Here is a 24,207-nt window from a genome sequence, read left to right on the forward strand (position 1 = left end):
TAAATCCAGCGAGGGTGCAGCCCTGAGCGTCTGCTGAGAGCGAAAATATAAAGATACTCATCTGCTGATAAGAGCATATAGAATACAGAAATAATGCAAACGCAATACAACTGTGGTATGCAGCAGGGAGCGGAGATAAGACACATACTGCTCACAATATTGCTCACAGATTAAATGTAAGATAAGTGGAAGTGAAGAACGTATAAATGCCCACATGGAGTGAATTACACAATGGAAGGTCACAGAACAACAAAGATGGCCGTCACAGAAGTCTATCAGCAACCTGAGCTCTTCTATAAATGTCAGTCTGACACTTACAGCACCAGAAGAACAATATTCATGGATGTGTAGGCTCATATATATTGTTTCTTTGAGATAGGCATGTAGGTTTAATATATACATAAACATATAGGGGACATAGATGCATTAAAAGGTAAAAGGAAGTGATTTTTATGTTAGATTTGGATTAAATCTCCTTATAATGTTAAAATGATTAATTAAAAGTTAATATTAAAACATGGTTAGACATTTCGGGAAATACGCTTAAAAATTGGTATAGCTAGCATGTTTATACGGTAAATACAGAGCTACAGCCAGTTAGCTTAGTTTAGCATAAAGACCGAAAGACAGAAACTGCTTAACTACGGAAGCCCTTCGCAAACATGCATCCATGTTATTTACTTGGTTTTCTCGTGATAACGAGTTATTTCTGGTTGTTTTCTCGAGATCTTGACTTATTTTTCTCGTTATCTCTGGAAAACAAAGCTGGATCATTTTCTGCCGATCTAGAAAACAGAACAACAGGCTGGTCACTGATCTTACAGAGCAGGACATGCCATGCTGCCATTGCTCACACTAATGAGGTAAGTTAAGCCTGTTTTTATGTTTGTTTTGTGCTTTTGCAGCTCTGGGGATACGAGTCATGATCATCTGATGGTTTTGCTGGTCATTGTCTCGTGATAACGTGCTAAATAAGAAATAAGTCGTTATCACGGGAAAACAGAGTAAATATAATGTATGGATGCATGTCCGCTTAGGGCTTCCACCTGCCAGCTCTCCTTGAGCTAAATAATGAATACGTTTTACCTTGTTTGCTAAGTCTGCTCACAGACTAAGGTGGTAAAACTAAAAATGTAACAGGCGCTGTGTGGTGATATTTGTTGGCTAGGACCAGTTATTTCCAGGAGCTTCTGAGCGGCTAGGACTGTGACGATTACTGCATGACTGCAATACCCCAGTTACATGATGCCAAACGTGATCAGGATGAAGAAATTTACACCGCAGTGAGTGACAGGAGGGACAGGAAGGACTTTGCTGCTTGTGTTGGCTTTATAGATGTTAACAAAGTTTTTAAAAAACGATTGATAACAAACGTGTTTTCTCCGTCTCTCAAGCGACATTTTTACGGTATGCATTAAACAACAAACAAAATATATACTGGGGTTAACCGCCAAACTGCAAGGGGGTGTTGGTGTTAGAAAAATTCATTATTGTCACAACCCTAGGAGGGGCAGCAGATTGTCTTACCTTACGACAGAACAAAGCTAGCTGTTTACCCCTTTCCAGCTCTAAATTAAAGCTAAACTAACTGGCAGCTGGCTGTAGCCACACATTTACTGTACAGACAAGCTTTCTGCAAGACAACCAAAATGTGCATTTCAAACTCTAGTACAATCATGGGAAATCAATAATCTGATGCAACATCAAAGCTGAAGACCCGACATGATGCTCAGTCACTGTTACATTTTGAAGGATCTTGTTCGTGGTCATATTGGCAGCTACATGAAGATGTTGTCTGCATGATGCAAACCACTGCAGTGTGTAATTTAAAAAAGGTGTTGAGTGAGGAGAACCTGCAAACAGATGGGTTTCGAATAACAGACGGACACTAACTGGCTGCTAAGTAAAAGGGTGACTGGTAGTCTTAATAAGCAGGTACAGTAGATTTATTACTTAATTAACTGGATCCTGGGGGGAAGAAAAAGGAAACCTGTTCTGACTACTGATCAGCTGCTGCTACTGATTGGTTTCCTGCAGCGCTTTTAAAAGAGGAAACAACGAGAAAAAACACAAATCAACCCTGATCATTGTTTTTTTTAATCAGTGTTTGATTACAAACTGAATTTTGAATAAAATATTTGTGAGTATTTTAGTATTTTGGTTGGCTGAAATGGATGAATATTTTTGTAATGGTGTGCTTTACACAGACTTCTTCAGCTCTGGGTGAATGAAGAGGCTTTAAAGTTTGTTTACTAGTTTAGATCGCTGCATAAACAATAATGAAAGGAAAATTTAAACGTATCTAAGGGACTGTACAAAAATAATTTTGGGGTAAGGTAGGATCAGTAGTGTGTAGGGTAGTTTGAGATCTAATTTCAAGCCCAGATCAGATCAGTGCTTCGCAACGCAACAAAACAGATTTAGAATGTTGCAGAGAAAATTGCAGCGGTGTGAACTGGTAAGTTGCAGAGCGTCTGAAGCCGTTGCGTGGAGTTGCAGAAGATTTGACTTGTCAAATCTCCAAATGCAGTTTGAGAACGGAATGATGTAGCTATTTCACTTTAACTCTGTCTCTGGCGCTGCAGTAGCCAAAGACGGCTCCAGATCCTCTCTTCCCAAACTCTCTGTCTTCAATGTTTATTAATCAGTGTTACAGCTAACATTGTGAGCATGTTACTGTCACTGTCATCCACTTCTTTTCAAAACGATAACAGAAATACAGCCAGACAATACATGTGACCTGGACCAAAGTCTAACATTGCGTCGTTGCTATGATGTGAATGGCCCAGTTTTAGAACGTTTACGATCAGATGTTTATGGATTATTTTGCATCCAGTCTTGTTGCCAATCATTGATCTGAACTGGCCTTTAGCCTTCCATTAAAATATGTTATTAATTACATAAATAGCTACAAAGGGATTGTATGTTATCAAAACGTTAGCTACTGTCATTGGATCTTTTTTGCATTGGAATATTTATTCTTTGGAGTCTAGGCTGGCGTGTAAGTATTAAAGCCTAAGTGTCCCAGAGCTGCCTCTTGTACATGCATCACTCAGTGTCTGTAGTAACAGGTTATTTAATAGTGTGTCTGGTGGAATTTTGTATTAGTGGAGGTATAAATTGGGTTGCTCAATCAAACAAGTTGATTCAATTTTGTTCAACATTACTATCAAGGAGAGGCTGCAAAGAAAATATCAATAATGCAGGAAAGGGTCTTACTTCTGAAACTTAAGATGTAGAACCCTCTGGTTCTAATAATTTAATATTCATACAGTCTGTAAAAGTAATTTTCTTTAGCACTCTTCTTGGAAAAAGGGTCTTTCATTCATACATTTTTAAACAAAGTATTTCTTGCTGTGTTGAATAAAAGATGATGGTAAATTGAACTTAATATTTCTGTTGAGCAGGTGGATTTAATGTTTACTTATCAATGATGCTTTCACTGTCGCTGTCTTAAAAAACAAGAAGCCAAACGACATCACAGTAACAACCAAAGATTGGATCCTGAAAACATGATGGGAGGATGACTGATGTGATAGACATGACACTAACTCAAATATTCAGCAATACTATCACTGTCGTATTTTGACCTGCAGTGTAAGTGCATAGCATGCAGCATTTTTTCATTGGCTTTTATATAGCTTGTGTAAGACCTGCATTGCTTGTCAGTTAAACCACCAATGCAGAGCCTTGACAGATTAATGTCCTATGTAGTTACCCTTACTTGGTGTACGCTCTGTAGCCGTGGCTCTGCGCTGGATGCCAACGGCAAAAATCAATTTGGGCTGCGCAGACACACAAAGAACACACTTTCACACACACTGTGCATCATGAGACCAGTCAAGTGAGGTGTGTAGTGTGAAGAGGAAGACTCATCAGTCAGGCAGTAGATTCCAGTGCAGGGCTACCAGTGCAGGACTGGTTGTAACAGCTGCCATTACAGATCTGCTGTTAGTGAGCTGCCAGCGTGAGTAATGTTTCCATGTCCAGCATCCAAGTCAGGTTAAACAGGGAACAAATAAATATTATGAAATACTAAAAATGCACAAAAACATTCATATCTTACTCACCATTTAAAAAGCAAATAGTTTTATCATAAGTGCTTGAATGAAATGCTGCTGTAGGTAATTTGTTCGAGGCTAAAACTTTTTGCTTAATACCACTTAAACATTCTTGGATCTGTGTGAACCCATGAGACAGAATACTTTAAATCAAGGCTGAACAACAAAAAATTCTACACTGACTTTTTCTCCATTTTCTTGAGGCTAAATGTGTCCCATCATAATGCCATCGACTTAATTCAAGGCTCTTTAAAAGCCTTAATATTAGACTTCACACACAATCCCTGGTTTATAAGTTGCCGAAAGCAACAGCCATGATCAACCCAGCTTGGCCCGGGTGTCTTGGTTGTAGAAAAGGACCTGCAGCAGGATGGCCACATCGATGATGATCTGCACCGAACCACAAACCGCGAACTGAGTCGGGCTTTCGTTCATCACAAAGTAGGTGGTCTTGAAGACGTCGCCGGCAGTCCACAGCAGCACCATCTTCACACTGGAGAAGTGGAGACGCAGAGAGACACAGTGAGTATGTGAGGAGAGAGAATTTCAGAGTTTTAACTGAAGGGATATTTTCAAATTTAGGGATTGGAGACGGGAATCAGCACGTCTGGTCCTGTATAATGACAAAAACGGGCCCCTCTAAAGCTTAATGAACATGTTGTATCTTGGTGGTTAATTTCAAACAAATACAAAACTGCAGAAACAACATGTATGTTTTTTTGACAGGTTTATTATTTAAAGCTCGAGTTATTTGTTGGCCGGGACGAGCTGCTTCGCGACCAGTAAAGTTGAGGTGTGAATCTTTCAATATCTCACAATTCGATTTCGATTCTTAAGGTAACGATTCGAAACAAAATCGATTCTCGATTCGACCCGATTCACAATTCACAATCAATGCCCTATTTGTTACAAAGGGTGCTTATTTCAGGATTTACTCCAGTCTGCTGTGTGCTAAGAAAACCACAGTGGGAAATTATTATATGACATTAAAACACAGTAAAATGTGTTCAAGATAATGCAGCTTTTATATTTGACACAATCATGTAAATACACAGAGGCAAACCTAAGACACAAGACAATTTATTTCTGCTTAACTTGCATGAATAAAACATTGTTTAGTACTCGACTTCTACTGTAACATTTTAAGAAAAATAAGTTTAAGTTGTGCGAAATAAGAAATACTCTAACTTAAATAAGACCAGCTACCTCTTTATTTATCAGAAACTTGCCATTTAAAATAATATTTTTACACAAATAGCACTGTAAAAATCCTATTTTCTATAAACAATAAAAGAATAATGCTCGACAGCTCTTTGAGACGTCGAATTTCATCTTGTGTGTGGGCAACTGATTCACGTTCACAGTTGTGTGGCTTTCATGCATCACTTGCGCTTGTATACGAGACCCGAGCTGCCAGGCGTCCGTGATGTACTGAGCTATGAATGTCGCGAATGACTGGGTGGCTCGAGAGGTCCATGCATCGCAGTTAAGAGCTGTTCTGTGGCCGTTGGTCACAGCTTCGCCCGTACATTACCGACGCCGAGAGCTGCAGTGCTACTGACTAGCCAGGACGGACACACTCCTTGCTGGAACTGTGTAGAACGGAAGCTGGGGTGCACAGCAAATAATGCATGCAGCGGGCTGATGTTGAACATTTACTTAGGATGAAAAAAACATTTATAAAAATTGTTTTTTGGAAGCTTCAAATTGAATAAGAATTGCGATTCTGACATGAATCGATTTTTTTCAGCACCCCTACAGTAAAGCTCCTTAAAGTTACCAGTTCCAGCCTAAAACAGTTCAGAACACAACCTCCATTAAATCCCAGCATATAGTTTCTACACTTCAATTTTGTGCAGAATAAACAAGCATAATGTGTGCTTTGGAGGTAGCTCTTTCCCCCTATTTTCAGTGTTTATGCACTCTGTGCTAATGAATCAGCCTGCTAGCTTCAGCTACATACTCATTGTTCATGCATCGTTTCAGTCTTTCCATCCATTTCCTTGCAAAAATCTTATTTCCCAAACCAGTCCTTAAACTCTCTCCTCTTTTACAATTCAGAGCAATTATCCTGTTTTTGACGTTCTCAAAAAGACCCAGAGTAAAAGAAGTAAAGTAAAACAGCTGTCTTCTTCCCACATCCACCTGCTAACGTTTAACAGATTCTTCAAAATGTTTTTTCCTTGATTTAGTTCCTGCTGTATTAGAAACAGTGAGAAGGCAGTAAAAAAAAATCAATGAACAGGGTGAAGCAAACGATCCATTGATCACACCGTTAGAGAAAGTGAAGGGAAGAGAAAGACGCACAAAGATTGCCTGTCTGAGAGAAATGGAGGCGGAGAAGAAAGACCTTGAAGAAGACGCGAGTCATCTGCCGTGCCGGCGGCCTCATGCCAACACGAGACCCTGGAAGAGTTCTCTGAAACTTTGCAGGAAGCGGGAGAGCGTAGACGGGATACTCTTCATCATGAATCACTGCTTGTCGTACTCCTCCACGCTCTGTTTTGTCTCCATCATTCATTTTTTCTCTTTTGCTTTTTCCTTTTTGTCCTCTTTGTTGCCGTCTTGGCTCATTTACTGCCATGTTTTATCTCTACCTTCACAGTCTCTGCCCTCTCGCCTGCTCCACCTCCTCTCCGCTCCCTCCTCTATTCCTGCTCTTTGGACAGTGAAGTCCCATAGGTATGAATGGTGTCTATGCCTTTTATTAGGGCCGACTGGGCATTGGGACGAAGCAGGACCATCAGTCATCAATGAGACATACACTGAGGGTCAGAGGGGTGAGGACAGGAGGGAGACAGAGAGACTGCAGAGGACAGCATTTATTCTGCATTCAGTTAGAGAGGGAGGACAATCAAACCACCAGAGAGAAGGAGAGGACCTCTGTGAGTGGGAGGAGACCTCTGTGAGATACATGGGGACGATGAGTGCATATGGGGGTTCAGCAGTAATGACTATGGGGACAGCTGTCCTGCACTGTCCTTGAGCTCTCTTTGCAGAGTCAAGTCAAACTCCCAACTCTCCCCTGGGCTCCCTGCAGGCCCAGACGAGGACCCGAGGCATTGGTGACAAACTGCCCAACCTGGCATGCAAATGAGGACATTATTATTTAAAATAACTGGGAATGTTTAAATCCACACACTGCACGAGATATTTAAAAAGTGAGAAATAACCCACACTGACGCAAGCTGCAAACACAGGCTGTGCAGGAGAGTGACAGGATATTAATGATAGGTTGTTCCTACAGCTGGTACATTACATGGGACAGTCAAGCGGCACATCTGGACGCTTTCATACACAATCATATCCGCACTGATGCACTCATTAAAAGTGTCAGAAAACGGACTGATCATCACTGTAGAGGAAGTTGTTAAATGTATTCAAGTCACGCTGAAATGAAAATGAATGTTTAGCTAATAAATCAGTTTTTATATCCTGACAAAACCACTGGTGACATAAATAACCCATGCACTTATTTCACCACAAAGAAAAGAAAGTTGTGTTCATGTTTGGCTCTGACTTATCTCAGTAATTACTGGTTATATGATTGGTCGATAATCTTGTGTTGGCAATGTGTGATACGTCTGTAATACCCTCCGATGAACACACAGACAATTAAGCAGACATCTTTATCTGTTGCCTAATCCCAACTGAGATTTGAACATGCCATACTTTATTCTGTAAATTTGGACTGTACATTATAACTCCATGTTTGGATTTAAGACAACTGAGATCACATGACTGCTGGTTAGAGTGAGGTTTGAGAGGTGCTGGTTTAGCTCAGTCGGTATAACAGGCACCCCATGCATAGAGGCAAGTCCTCGACGCCCCAGCCTCTTCCCCATGATTCCTGTCAATCTCAAGCTGTCCTATGTAATAAAAAATGTTCTTACGCTGTGGTGATATACGGGCTGGTAACGGAGCGAACGTGCCGCGGAGTGTTTAACACACTGCGAGAAGTTGTGTGTGCCGACAGGAAGTAGGAGATGGTGAGCTTTCATTTCCTTCCACACCGGGTGCCACATTTCCTTTCATTACCGTCACTGAGCTGGTCACGCCTTATGTCATTAATCGTTTCTAAAAGTGCATAAACGATTAATGACATACCGTATACACTCACCGGCCACTTAATTAGGGACACCTTGCCAGTACAGGGTTGGACCCCGTTTTGACGATTCAACAAGGTGCTGGAAACATTCCTGAGATTTTGGTCCATACTGACATGACAGCATCACGCTGTTGCTGCAGATTTGTCGGCTGCACATCCATGATGCGAATCTCCCGTTCCACCACATCCCAAAGTTGCTCTATTGGATTGAGATCTGGTGACTGTGGAGGCTGTTTGAATTCACTGAACTCATTGTCATGTTCAAAAAAACAGTGTGAGATGATTTGAGCTTTGACATGGCGCATTATGCTGCTGGAAGTAGCCATCAGACGCTGGGTACACTGTGTCATAAAGAGATGGTTAGCAACATTACTCTGGTAGGCTTTGGCATTAAAACGATGCTCCATTGGTACTAAGCAGTGACGTGCGGTCAGGAGAGGCAGGGGAGGCAGAGCCTCACCTGTCATCATAAATAAAATATATAATAAACAGATAAATTAAATGGTTATATTTATCAAATGGTTTGAACTATAAACTGATTTTCCATTTAACGTAAACAATTTGGATCGTTTTTTATTAAAAATCGCTGAATTTTCACATTTCCGTTCAAATACGGGGAAGAGACGCACAGTGAGGCAGCAGCAAGCTGAGCCTCACCTTGGATTGCGCAATCCCTCACAAACTGTGCTCTGCCATGCAATGAGAGCGTGTTACTGTCTCTCTGTATGTCGCCAATAAAACACTTTTAATATATGCCCCCCTGGCTTTCCATAGTTTAGCTGATGTATATAATATATATGTGTAACTTGTTTAGTGTGCTCAGCGATCTTACAACGGCAGTGAAGAGGCACTGGGTGAGGCAGGCAGTTTTCTTGCCTCAACGTAGGGGGCGCTGGTGAGCCCAGAAATGTTTATGCTACTCCGCAGCTGCAGAGTAAGTGGCAGGTCAGTGGCAGCTGCCTCAGACACCGGCAACTGGAGTGGAAGGCAGGAAGAAGGAAGTGCCACTACTCGCTGCCGCTGCCACGAATTGAGCCAGCCCTTGCTGTCAAATGGTGAATAATCTACTCTGTTGTTGGGTTCATATATTTGTAAATCTGATTCTGATGCAGTCAGTGCCTCACCAGCCATGAACCTCACCGCACGTCACTGGTACTAAGGATGCCCAAAGTGTGCCAAGAAAATAAACAAACTACACCACCAGCAGCAGCCTGAACTGTTGATACAACGTGAAAGGATCCATGCTTTCATGTTGTTTACGCCAAAGTCGAACCTTCCGAATGTTGCAGCAGAAATCGAGCCTCATCAGAACAGGCCACGTTTTTCCAATCTTCTACTGTCCAATTTTGGTGAGCCCCAGTTTCCTGTTCTTAGCTGACAGGAGTGGCACCCGGTGTGGTCCTCTGCTGCTGTAGCCCATCTGCTTCAAGGTTCGACGTGTTGTGCGTTCGGAGATGCTCTTCTGCGTACCTCGATTGTAACGAGTGGTTATTTGAGTTACTGTTGCCTTTCTATCAGCTTGAACCACTCTGGCCATTCTCCTCTGACCTCTGCCGCTCACCGGATATTTTCTCTTTTTTGGAGCGTTCTCTGTGAACCTTAGAGATGGTTGTGCGTTTAAATCCCAGCATAGCAGCAGTTTCTGAGATACTCAGACCAGCCCGTCTGGCACCAACAACCACGCCACGTTCAAAGTCACTTAAATCACCTTTCTTCCCCGTTCCGGTGCTCGGTTTGAACTTCAGCAGATCGTCTTGACCATGTCTACATGCCTAAATGCATTGAGTTGCTTCCATGTGATTGGCTGATCAGATATTTGTGATAACAAGAAGCTGAACAGGTGTACTTTAGTAATGTGGCCGGTGAGTGTAAATAACGCAACGGCAGACCAGTCTGTTGGTATTTATTTTATATTTACTGGCACTGCAACTGAACCCTAGTTAGATTGCCCTCTTTAAGGGAGGAAAACAACATGTGTGTGCAGGAGCTGAGGATTGAAGCTTAGACGATGTTTCCAATAATACATCAAAGCAATAAATTTAATTTGCTTCTGACAAACAGAAAATGTAAACAACAGCTGCAGCATCATTTCAGTTTCCTTCCACAAACAGCGCGCAATGTTCAGACTTTAAAGTAAAAATAGATTTGTATTGTTTCTTGAGCTGATCACCTTTATGCCAGAAAATGACCAGGCGTCTACGGTCAACAGATCTTTTATGTAGTCTGGAGAGAGGCCATTTAAAGCTTTAAAAGGGATCAATACATGTTGAAGACTCATCCTGCACTCAGCAGTGTGGATCTGTTTCACGTCCAGCAAGCTTCTTCCCAAACTTTATGTCTCTCCACCATGACAATAGACTCAGTTTCTGTTTGCCGCACAACACCCTCAAGATAGCAAAAGGGTTAGCATCCCATGCTAGCAAACTTTTTGTCTGCCCCTGTCCCTGATGTTCTCCTGGATCTTCTATTCCCACTGTTTTTTTCCCCCCAAATGATGAAAAACCCTCCCATCATCATCATCATCATTTGTTTGTGATTCTGTACTACTACTTGCTGTAGTACTTATCCTGCAGTAAGTTATATACTTATTCCTGACCTCTCCACCATTGCCTTCTGTAAACACCAATCAACATACAAATACAATACAAAAAATAAATAAATACAAATATTTCCAAGCTTTTTAAGGACAACACAAAAATATGCACACACAAGGGAACGTTTAAGTATTTTGTAACTTTGGAAAGAATTCAAATCATTCTTACACGGCATGCACAATATTATGTGCACGTTATCAGAATCTGCAGATCCCGGCTTGAAAATGACATATCGGTATCGGCACATATGTCATTTTTCTGCCGATATTTCCGCTGATAAAACGTTTTATTTCTGCCTAAATGCTCCATGATTCCCTAAACACAGAAAATAAAATGTTACAAATAAAAATGGCATTTTGTACATAACCTAAGTATTTTTTTTATATTGCCCAGTGAACGTGTACATTTAAAAGCACTGTATTGTGTTATTTCTGCATCTGCCAGTGGGCCACTACAATAAGAGTAGGCATGATATCAGTTCCACTACAGTGGAGACTTGATGTTTTCTGCAATTAGGTGGGAAAAAAAACATGTGCCTAATGTATCGGTATCAAACGCAACGAGGGTTGAAAACATCAGCATATCTGAAAAATCCAATATCGTTTATCCATAATTCTTACTTTTACAAATGAAATGTTTTCATCCTTACTTCATTGCCATGACCTGTAGCTAGTAAGCTAATGTTAGCAAACTTCTATTAGTAATATGACATCACTAAGTCAGGCTGACTGTCTTTGTAACTCTTCTCTTGTTCTGCTCCTCCTCTAAGAACTCTTCTAAAGTTTGCCTACAGGCCTTTGATCAGCAAAAGTTTGCCACTTAAGTGTGAATATATTTATTTAAACACAAAGCAAGAACGCGTCTCCCCACAAAGTGAGATGAGCAAACAAACTGCTGCTTCATGTTGTTTCCGTCTTTGGTCAAATCGATCTTCCTCCCTCAAATTTAACCCCTTCAGGCTGCGTTAGAAATCTGTTTCCCCATCTCCCAAAGGCTGACCAAGAAGCACTTGCTACAAGCACATCTGAGTCTCAATGGCATGTCCTGCTCCCCTAACAATTTAAACTTTGGGGTACACACTCCTGGGTTTGATTGAACTGCTCCTAAAATAAGAGCACTAAAGAATTTAAATCTCTCTCTAAGTTTGCAGTATTCCTCTGGGAGAGGACTCGCTCTTTGTTTCACTGGAGTTTTTCTCCTCAGAGAGGTCTCTTTGTTGAACTTCAGAGTTCTCTTTTCATCTCCCTCCTCATCTTTTTCCTTTAACTTCACCACTTTCTTCTTCTCTGCCCTGTCCCACTCAGACGTCATCTTTACTTTCATTGTCTCTGGCACTGCCTTTACTCTGCACCTTTCTGCTCTATGAAAGGGAATAAACTCACATTTATCAGCTTCCACTCATACTATGCTAAAGTTTACTAATAAAGTTCTATCTACAGCACAGTAAGCCAGCTGGCAGGAACAAATACTCCAAAACCAACTAACAAAGAGGTAATAAGACATTTGAAATAATGGCAAAAAAATTGATTCATAATAAAATTGATTTGCGACGTGGCAAACTAGTGAGAATGTTTGAATTCTTCAACTTGGTTTGGATAGGGGTAATTTTTTATTACTCAGATTCAGGCCAAATGTGTAACCCTCAAATTCCACAGGATCCGTCTCTGGCGCATTACGTGTGCGCCGCGACCTCCGCAATCGATTGCGCCCCTTCAAGTCAATGCTCGTGATTCCACAGCACGCGCCGCAGTCCCAGAAGCATCTCTCCTCTCTGCTCCGCTAAAGATACGCGCCGGGTCTAGGCCGCTTCAAACACGCATCAAGCTGAACAGAGCAGATCGTTCCAAACAGGAAGTCAGACATTAAAATAGCATACAGCATCCGGTCATTTCAAAATAAAACACCATGTACAGACCGGACTCCCCGTTTTTTTCACACTGAAATCTTGGAAAAAGAACACTTTTAACTAAGTAGTGTACTCCTCCATGGTAGAAGCACAAAAATCACGGAATGATCTCCAAACAAGCAAATAATCAACCTCGGAGGTGCAAACTGAACTGTTGTTTGTGTTGCTCTGTTTAACACTGATGTTATCGTGAGATTTCACAATTCTCGTGCGATAATGTAGTTCTCCCGCGAATCTAAGGTTGGTGCTCTGCTGCGCTGCAGATGAGACACGCTTCCCTTTTGCTCTCATTTAAGTGTTGAATTCCTTTGTTTTTCTCTGGATTATCACCTCGCTTAGAAGTTACATTTTCAATAGTAGTGATGTAAGATATTGGATTTCTGATATCTTACACCTAATTTAACCAACTGCAGACTCCAATAGCAATAAATGCAAATATTTTTTTCAGACCATAATGTCTATTTAGTAGTGGAATAAACAAACTCTTATGTCTACTGTGATCATGATGGCAGATGCAGACATACAATAGTATTTTTCAAAATGTACACATATTTATTCTTATGTGACATTTTTGAAGGTGCATGCAGCCTCTCTCTGTCAGGTAGTGAACGTCAGCAGCACACATACAGAAACGCTCCTTTGGCAGACGACGATGTGTAACGGTAAAGCCTTGATGAAGTGCTGACATTATTGTGCATGTGTAGTCGGATCTATGTCCTCAGTTTATTTGGCCTTGGTGTTTGTTTGCTTGGGATGCTGATAGAGACAAAAAAATAATGTAGCTGGAGCTTTTTTCTTCAGAATATCCTCACGGACGCCCAGTTTGTGATGATGCAAATGAAGGGGCATTTATCAGAGAGCCAGGGAGATGTTTAATTTAGTTTAGATCATTTTTCACTTTACTTCCAAAATAATGCATCTTTACATTTCACGTTACTATTAGTATTTAACGCTGTCACCTCTGTCCTTCTTTGCAACCCGGTGACTTTCATTTATCCTCCTCTGAGCCTCTCTCTTTCTCTGCTCCCCTCTCTGCCTCTTCCTAACCTTCCCTCCTCTCCTTCGCCCCCCCTCCCCCTTCACCCTCCTAAATTCTCTGCTCTCCCCTTTGGCTAATTTCTTTGCCCAAGAGACGGCAAACATCATTAACGAGGATGAGTCATTAACAATGTAATTAAGGAGGGCGGGTCATCTGTACAAAAGCGGCCTCTCCGACAGTGCTGCAGAATGGAGACAAAATACACATTTGAAGTCGTTCATCTCTGGCAGGAACACACACACACACACACAGACTCTGTTTGTCATGCTAGCTCCATCTGGCTGAGATACCTCTAATCTAGGACGTGTGGCTCAGCTGACAGGTGACGAAACACACACAGAACAAACAATTGAACTTGGTCTTGTGTGAGGCTTTGAGCGTCCACGGGGAGAGGGAGTTATTAAGATATTGATTGAGAATATTGACTGACTGACTACATCACTCTCTCAAACACACGCACACATAGCCATGAGTGCCAGTTTATATTAATTTGCACAAAAAAAACACATTAAACGTGAGAAGCAGAAAATGCAAACGAAATGAAATTGCTCATTTAGTTCACGTTCTCATGAAAGCACACGCACACAAACACTCTGACTCAATCCAGCTTCTCATTGACATCATTGATTACCTCTGACCTGACACCTTCATCTGAGCCAAGTGGCAGAGGTGAGAGAGGAAAGGGTGAAATGGTGAACTGCTCACTTCAGGCTTGAAAGGCGCAGACGGGTCTGGGAGATGGATGAGGGAGGATGGAGGTAAAAGGGAAAATGATGAGAGATGGATGACAATGCAACCTGGCAGGGGGTGATAAATCTACAGCGGGGTGAGAATCGAAGCCCCCTTGATAGCTGGAGAGTGACAGAACAGGGGAGAGCGATGGTGGGAGCAGGAGGGGGTCTGATTGCACTGTGTGATGACTGTGACTCATGTGGGCCGGGCAGTAATTGTACTGTGTATTGAACGAGGGCTGTCAGGCCGGCTATTAGCTCTTCTAAGCAGCCGGAGTGGACGAGTGGAACGCCGACACAGGAAACAGGCTGAGTGACATTTAGAGGGAGAGTGAGAGCAGGAGAGAGAGAATTTAAAGGACATGAGTGTGGTGTGCAGTTTAGTGATTTCACGTCCCAAATATTTGCAACGTGCCTAATGCATCTTTAAATGTCACTTTGCAAAACTGCATCTAATGACGGGCCTTAAATCACCCTAAAGCACACACGCTCTTGTAAGTCATTGCATAATTACTTTATCAGGAATAATTGATACAAGTAAATGTTCTTCACAGCAATAAATAGCTTACAAAAATTTAAAGGTACAATGTAGTTTCTGACCACTGGTTCTAAGACGAGGGCCGAATGGCGTCAACATTATGTGGAAAACAGACATAAATAAACCACATTTTCATCAGAGGCATTATGACAAATTAGTCATCCAGACATATGAACAAACATGAACATACACGTCCCTGAAGCTCGAGGTTAAGCGGAGTGAGATGCTTCGTTACGTCGCACAGAAATGCCAACTCACTGATTGCCACGCTCGCTGTTGCAGTGCATGTTGGGATATGTAGTATCAGCGGTGTGCGTGCTGTATACCGGTGGGCCAGTTATGATAGACATATGACATTATCTCGCGGGCCTGATATAATTTGAGTTTGAGACCCCTGATTTAGAGTAAAAGCTTGAAAATGCAATCAACGATAACATTTTTGCAAACTCACGACTGACTACTAACGTTAACGTTACTTCTACTAATTACTACATTTCAAGCTAGCTAAGTTTCAACAAGTTGCAACTAAACGACGGCAGAGACGTGTTTTGTTTTCGGCTGTAACACAATTTATTATTTCAAGCAGAGCATTTTTATATGTTTTAAAACACGACTGGCGCTGGTCTTTAAATATATACTGTACTTAATATGACTAAGATCTAAAAAGCGACAATGATGAGACTGGAAATATTTACCTGTCTAGTCGTCCGGTGGACAGATGAACCATGTGGAAAATCGGAATGCTAAATTAATGTCATGAGTTATTCTAGTTTCATTGTGGTTTTGATTTGTATTTCGGTGTTCAGTTATTATTTCTTAGTGTGTCACTTTGTCTCTTGTCATGAGTTCTCAATGTTTAGTTTTGTATTTAGTTTATTCTGTGTTCTTGTCAGGGATTAGTCTTGTTTAGTTAGTATTTAATTTGTGCTTCGGTGGTTAGTTAATTTCCTGTTTTACTTTGTCACCTTGTCTCTGGCGTTGGTCCACTTCCTGCCTTTGTGTGTTTCCCGCTTGTTTATGTGCCCTGTCCTTATTGTTTTCACCTGCTCCTTGATTGTCTCACCTGTGTCTGATTAGCCTCACCTCCTATTTTGACCCAATCCCAATCTTCACCCTAAAGCCTAAGCACTGAACACTCAGTCCGTGAGGGTTTGCGAACTGCATAAAAATGAGGAATGGGACACACTATCATGGCATCACACGTTGCCTGGAAACCAGACGGGCCATTAAATCTGATAAGCAGAAAAGCTGACCTGCAGCATGTATTTGTGTGTCTTACAGTGTTTACATATTTTAAGATAAGCTTAATTTAACAAACTATCAAAAGTCATTCATGTTAATCATTTGCAAAGATTTAATTGTTGTCACTTACAACATATTTGTGGTTCCCTTCACCATCCACGCTCGCATTGTTTACATTTGTTAAAACTTTATTGAGTACTACTTCAATGTACGAACATTTGTTTACATTTAGAGGGGGGGCTGGACAATCCCGTTCAAATACGGCAGTTCACTAGTTCACTATGAAGTCTTGGTAATACCCACAGGAAAGTCTGTTGATATGCGGACTCACAGAAAGTCCGTAATATGGCGTTGAAAAGTCCGCATCAGAGCCCTCACGCACTCTGTGATCTGACAGTGGGACAGCACTAAGCACTCACGCACTTACCGGGAACGCGTCTCAAAGTCTGTGAGTCTGTGAGTGTGGAGATTGGGATGGGCCATAGTTTAGTCTTTGTGCTCCCGTCTCTGTGCTGGTTCATTGTCTTTGTCTTTGTGTAAAACCAACGTTCGTCTAAACTTGTATTACCTGCTCCTTGTTTCCTCGTGGCTCCTCGTGTTACTGCTGTTTTTATTCTCTGTTACCTGGATTTAGTTTGAAGTAAGTTTTTGATCTGCCTTTCTGTTTTCCTTTTTTTGTCTTTTGTTGGATTTTAGATTTTGTTTTTGCATTTTTGCTCAGTTAATTGAACTCTTTACTATTGTCTGCACCTGGGTCCTTTACCTTTTTTATTTTACCCAAACCCATGGATCACTTTGACAATCAGAACTTGCATCCCAACAATACATAGTCTGCTTTGCATGCAATCAGTTTACACCCATAGATCTTCATTTTTTATTCAAGTAACATTCCCAAGATTGTTTAGGGCTACAAGGAAGCAGGGGTACAATGGTGCACAAGCAGGTTCCATTTATTGTAGTGTTGTTTATATTAAACTTGGATCGGAGGCCAATAGGATCTCTATTTGTGCAGCTGGTTGATTTATTGCAGGTTTACTTCATCTGAACCAGCACTAGATTTGGTTTATTCTGTGTCCACTTTGCATCTTTCGACCTCCCTGCAAATTGCCCAGTGCCCTCGCCTCCCTAAAACCCTTACACCCGCTGGTTTATATGTACACCTGTCTGTCTCGGTTTTTGTCCTCATTCCTTATACACAACCACCTAATTCTTCACCCTCAGCCTTCCTTTCCCTTCTTCACTCTACTCCTATCAACTGCTTTCTCGTTATGTTCTTGTCCCAGCCATCGCTGCCACCTTTCACTCTGACCACTGCCCAAGGGGCCACCGAACTGATGGATGGATGGATGGATGGATATTGGGACGAATGAATGGCCAAGTGGAAAGAAGGATAGCTGAAAGTTTCTTGCAGGCAAAGAGCAGACTTCTAAAATGTTTCTGCACTCTTGCACATAAATTATGTAAATTTTAGAGATTAAATTCTTCAAAAATGAAATCAACAGAAACATTTAAGGCCGTCTGCACTGGTTTGTTGCTTTCACACTGACTCTGACTCTCTGTCTGGGTCAGGTGGATAGATTTGTCTCCATTCTGCGGTGAATTCCTCACAGCTGAGCACATTTTGGGACCTGAGGTCTCTCAGTGGACTCACAGCCCATTTTCCACGACTGTTGTGGAGATAAGTAGGCAGCTGATCACAAATTAAATCTAGTGCAGGCTTTAAGTGGAGGATCACACTTTGTATGGGAGACTTAAAGAGTCTCCAGAGGGGGGTTAGGCGGTCCTCCTAAACGCTTGATAATACTAATACACAGCTCTATGGGAAAGAGACACACTTAAGCAGCAGGGGCTCATGTTTAAAGCTTCAAAGAGCTTCAATCACTTCCTCCATCTCTTTTATCAGCGCGGCCATGCATGTGTGCTTTGGCATGATATGTGTGTTCACACTTTAGCATCTTTGCATACACACATGTGCGCCCACACATGATGATGTGTGTGAGGTGATTTAGCAGCAGGGCTGTAGCTCTCACAGAGGGGAGCCGGTAGAGTCTAAAATCAAAGGGCCCAGCGAGAGAGAAGCCGAGCTGCTCTTAACCCACTAACTATGAATTATGCATGTTGATCGATCGCACACGGGCAAACAACGAAAAGTTCCCAACCTGCCAGGAAAAGATGGATTCTACTCCACCAAATGAGGCAGAGGGGAGGCGGGGGGAGGAGAAGTATCACACTGAGTTTGCCTGAGGATATTTTGGACGTTTTTTCAGAGACTATAAACAAGTCAGAGTAGATGAGACGGCCTGTTGGGCTATTTCAGTTGATTTATTACGTCTTTAATCTTGTGTAATCCTTAAAAAACACTCAATTTGTCAGAGCTTTGTTCTTAAATAAAAAGTCAGCTGGGAACGCTAATAGAAAACTAAATAAATGTTATTCTGCAAGGCTTCAAATCCACTTACTTACATATTTAATCTGATCATTTATGGCGCACTGAGGATTCCTGACAGGAACACTTCAAGCTGAGCCTCTCTTCACGGTGTGAAGTCAGGCAAGTACTGAAGGAAAGCAGACAATCAACACAATACATCCTATAGTGTCGCCTTTTCTATTGGTCCACATGTCTTTAGAGTCAGTGGATGAGCAGTTCTAGACATAATAAGACAGCAGTTCAAGGCTATAGATGTAATGATTACTGTCCTGCTTTTAAAAAAACCTGCATCTACATTTGTATTTGCATCAAAATACACATAGTGAGAGACAAAATTGGATACAGGTTCATTTAAATAAGTGGTGGGTAATGAGATAACAATGATGCAATGTCAGGAAACACTTCATGGAGCTACACTCAGACATGGAGCTGGAAACATCAGTAACACTTTGAGCAGCAAACTTATTACCTGAATCTTTATTCAACAATATAAATTGACACTACAGCAAAAGATGCTTCTGTATTATTTTCTCCTTTCACCACGGCTAACCTCGCCACAAGACAGAATATATAAGAAATATAAAGTGAACCTGCTGAGCTGCCCTGACTGCAGGGGGTTTATGTATTATTTCACTTCTCCTGTGGATCCAGCTTGTTCAGCCACTGTATGGTTATTTGATATTATCTCGACAGCACCTGGACTGTGGGTTGTGGAGGTCAGATGTTTTTCTTACCACAACAGTAAGTTTGTCATGCAACAGTAAGAGAAAAATATGCTGCTTTTCCCTGTTTGCAGCACTGTGTTTGTTTGGATGGAGAATAATGGGCACAGATGTTGCAGGGTGTTCTGGGGTGGTTGTAGCTCAGCTTCAGAGTTGTAGGAACATTTCTTCTTCTAATATAAGATGTATCTATGGCTGTTATAGAATAAATGTATTTTTGTCAGGAAAATTATTTGTACACGTTCCCAAATACACTTGCTTACTTTAATTCATAAATGTATAGAAGCAGTAAAATAACAAGCGTACACAGAAAACAAACCCTGAATTTCTCCTCTCCAGATTCATAAGAAATCTGAGGCCTCACAGCACACACTCGTGCCCTGCATTGCCCCAGGGCAGACAGGACTGCTGCATTGACTTATATAATGGTTTGATCGTATTAACTACACCATGGTGAACACTTTAATGTGTGCTTTGTTAACACAGAACACTATGCAAGCACAAATGTGTGCACAAACTAATGCAAGCAAACACGCATACATCTCACGTGACATCCCTGAGTACACTCACACTTCACACTGTGGAAATTTAACGTGTACAAATGTTAGTGATGGAAGTGAACTGGTTCTTCATATGCAAAGTAACATGTCAAGTTCCTCAATCATGAGAAGGCATGCATACAAACAATACCTTAATACATAATCCTTTGAAAGTAGGGCTGCAGCTGGATCATTACCTAATAAATTAATGAATACATTTTGTGAATAAATTGTGCAATCATAACCTTCAAAGCCCATGGTTACATCATTACTTTGTGTTTGGTGCAAATTAGTTAATAACATGCTAACAAACTAAGATGGTTAGACATTAAACCTCTACAAAAAGATGGACGGCATGACAGCTCCCTAAAAGTGAAGCCAAACCTCTCTATCGCCCCCTGCTGACTGGCTGCAGTATAGCTCATAAAGCCCGCCTCCTCCATGTTAACAGATGGGACATGAGTTGAACTATAAAATCAAAATACACATCAAGTCCACAAGTTCAATGTGTGTTTTTTGTAGAGGAAGGAGTGGGACGTCAATACTGCGGCTCCACCAGCCGATCTCTATAGAGATCCAGAGTCTGAGCAGTACACTGCTGTCTGGATACAAATGACGTCACCAGCGCAAGATGGCGGCAATATTATGACTTGACATTGGTACAACGAGAGGAGGAAAGAAAGATGGATTTGCATTTAACACGCTGACTGTTAGCATGTTAGCAGGCAGACATTAGCATTTGCTTCAAAGCACTGCTGCTCTACAGCCTCACTGAGATACTAGCATAGCTTTAGGCTCTTGATGATCTATAAGTTTTGTTCATGAATATAACTTTCATTATCATTAAACATTAATAGATGTATTTTTAAATCAAGTCAACTGTCCTTACATTCACCTCTCAGCTCTGGTCCCTTTAGAGACACACAACTCTGGTTCAAGGGTCATAAAGTGCTCAGAGGTCATCTCAGTGTCTGCATGACGTTCTGCGGATCCAGACCGAAAAGGTACGGGCACTTTGTCTGAAATGGCCACGAGGTAATGGCGGCCTCAAGAGAAAAGTGAAACCACCATTAGGCTGCTATTGAAGGGTCATGGTGAAAGGAACACCATTAACGCTTGGAGGGTGTTACCCAGAACTGAGAGCAAGAAACAAGCTGCTGGCTGGAGGGTGTGAGGGAAAGAGAGAAACAAACAGGAGATAGGAGCTAAATATGCAGTATACTCATAATAAAGGGAAATGTGATCATTTATACTTTTATATATCTCTTTTTCTAGACTCAATTAAATGAGGGACTTTGACTATTCTTGTCACATTCCCAGCAAGAAGGACTCAACTGTTCTGAGAGAGACAGAGTGGAAGAGAAGAGACAAAGGAAAGCCGACAAACTGTCTAAAGAAAGGAAAGAGATAAGTATCCATTTAAAAAGGAAGCAGTACTGTATTGGTCTGCAGATTTTCCACTCAGTACGACAAACACACTTCCAGCGCCACTGTCGCTGAGTGACATTGTGAAGGTTGGCTGCTTTGCTGCATAGCCGAGAGAGGAAAACTGGAGAGGATGCAAAACAGATAAAGTTTAATGAGAGGGAAGAGAAAAACAGGCGGGCTTCCCGGGCAGCAGAGCAGAGAGCGCTGAGAAATCATTCACATACAAAAACACAACGTTATTTATTTGCAACTTTACCATTCAATTAGCTTCCACTGGAGCAATGAGTGCCTTTAAATGCCAAGCGGGTGACAGAATCCCTCAATGACTGAATGTGTCAGATGAAAACTGGCATCTACATAAAGTCAGTGTTTAACAAGGAGATGGAACAGCCATATTCTTTTACTTAACAGCATGTTATACTCTACGTGCTGTAGATACTGTTTTTTTTAAACAATATATAACCAGGGCTTGACATTAACTTTTTTGCTCACCAGCCACTGTGGCTAGTGGTTTTCCAACGTTACTAGCCACTCAACATTTTCACTAGCCACAATTTTTTTCTTCACCTTGTCACAGCCATACGCCCTACAGTCAGCGCAGCTACATTATTTTCTTTGTTGGATCATTATCAGCCAATCTCGACCTGACATATTGGTCTTTTCTTTTTCTTTGTCTCTTTTTCATTTTCTGTTCCATCAAGTTTTCTCTTCTGTGTTGTCTCCTCCCCGGGCTTTGTTACACTTATGTGCAGCCACATTATGATTCTTCACAGGGGCTTCATGTGTGGTCACTGGCGAGCAAACGCAAGGCAATACTGTGTGCAGGTAGTGCTCATGTCCCGCTCTGTATGCAAATGAACACGGAGCCTCATTCACCTTCATAAGACTTGAAAAAACATATCATACAAAAAACTGTGATGCAGACTCACAGCACAGAGAGGGGGAGAGCTGCTGCGCAGGCGCACAGAGGGAGGGAGCAGGTGAGTACGGACTGAAGTGATGGCGTGAAACTTTGTTTGATGATGAAGCCTGACGCCTGTGTTCATCAGTGAAATATATGAAGTACGAATCATATGGACACATGACAGCATGTGGAGAGTTTATACTTTATAGTAGCCTACCTGTGCGCGGAAATACGGACAGATCGCAACGTTATTGAGCCAGGTAGAAAGACAGATCTGTGTCATATCTCCTCCTCCCTGTGGATCACATCCGGTTCACTTCATTCACAGCCTGTGGACGTAGCTGCTTTATAAAGATGATTGTTCATGGAAATACGGGGACAGATCACGACCCTATTTAGTCAGTGGCAGAATATGAGAACCACACACAGATCGGTGTCATCACTGTGCTGCATGATTATAAACTGCTCACTGCTGGATCACATGATTATAAACTCTGATAAACTGATAATAGATCACACTCTGGATCATCCCTCCCTCTCGTCGGTTCTGGATTGTCCCGTATTAAAAACTTTAAAGCAGTCTCCTTACTGAAGAAAATGCCATCCGCCAGAGTGGCTAGTGAGAGTGAGTGAGTCTTATTACTTCTTTTAATCCTTTTATGTATTCAGAGAAGTTTTACTAAGAGCATGAGGTTAAATATAATTAAAAATGCTCAGTTTTGCAGGAGAGCACTGCTCACACCCACACATTACACACTTAAAGATGCCCAGGACAACTACAGTCTGATTTCCAGGCGACCCCATCTGAATTTATCCTCCAGTCAATCTGGCGACCTCCCAGTCAGACCAGCATCTCCAAACTTATATCCTATAACCAGTATTTGTTGATGAATAAATGTTAAAGAGGACACAAGCTTAACACATGTCAGGTTTAACCTGTTCTCTCCTGATCGTATTTCAGTCAGACAACTCATGTTTGCGATAGTTTTAAATGTTTATAGCAGCAACAGAACATAGCTTGCGTTTGGCGCCTAGGCTCCGACCTCATCACTCCTCGCAGATTTATTTTACATGCAGAAATTTGAGGGGTGATGAGATAATATCTTTAATCCCCCTAGCCGGAGCCTGCAGGTGGATGCCGGGGTGGTGGTGGGGCTAAAAGTAAGAGCGCAGTACCGGTGCAGGGCAGTGGTGGCAATGAGGCAGAAGGAGAGACCGAAAATGTTGCAGCTTAAAGTCATAATCTCAAAGATTTTCATGTTTCTGTTAAGTCTCTATCTATCGCTGAATGAGGTAACACAATGGTGACTGAGCCTCTGGCCCACTGATGAAAGCCTTTGCATCTGCAGTATTACAGACTGGGTGTCTGTGGCGACTTTCGCGGAAAAAATCCCAAGCGGCGCCCAGTTAGTGACGCGTTTTCCATCAGCCAGCAGTGGTTGGTCTGCCAGAGAGGGTAGGCGGAGCTAAGCGGCTGCTTTCCGCAAGTGTTGCCAGTAATCTACTATGTCTGAACAAACAAAGAAAAGATGGATGACTACAGATACAACTTCAACAAGAAGTGAAAATCCAAAGAAAAAGAAACAAACTCGACGCTCAGATGAAGCAAACAGTCTAAAAAGGAAAGCGACCGTCAGCCAGGAAAATCAAGAGTCACAACCGGAGCCAACCGAGGACGTCACACATGCAGCACTGTCTGGATATTTGGGAGGTGTGCTCCCGCTATTACTGTTTATCGCCATAGGTGCCGCCAAAGACAACGAAACTGGAACCTCCAAGATTATAACTTTAAATAGACAGCAAATTGGGAGGAAGTGTTTGTCAGGTGATTGAGGAGAATGACTCATGTCAAGTGTGAAATCAGTGCAGCATGAGTTGCCTGCATGCTAGCTTGCAGGCGTCGCTCCATATGTTAAAACTGTTACTAAATTATCTTTCATAATCATATAGATTTGTATAAAGTTGCT

General features: G+C 41.8%; 1 protein-coding gene across 1 annotated transcript in view; it reads right to left on the reverse strand.

The window, feature by feature from the left end:
- Positions 1-406: 406 nt before the first annotated feature.
- Positions 407-24,207, reverse strand: part of LOC138613531 (solute carrier family 66 member 2) — a 71,957-nt gene continuing 48,156 nt past the window's right edge. Inside the window, exon 5 of the mRNA XM_069687225.1 lies at positions 407-4,554. Coding sequence (XP_069543326.1) covers positions 4,380-4,554 — 175 coding nt within the window. The 3' untranslated portion in view covers positions 407-4,379. The remainder of the gene's footprint in view (positions 4,555-24,207) is intronic.

Source organism: Semicossyphus pulcher, unplaced genomic scaffold (genome assembly GCF_022749685.1).
Source record: "Semicossyphus pulcher isolate SPU_LCO1_2020_fin unplaced genomic scaffold, fSemPul1.0.p SCAF_8, whole genome shotgun sequence".
Taxonomy (NCBI): domain Eukaryota; kingdom Metazoa; phylum Chordata; class Actinopteri; order Labriformes; family Labridae; genus Semicossyphus; species Semicossyphus pulcher.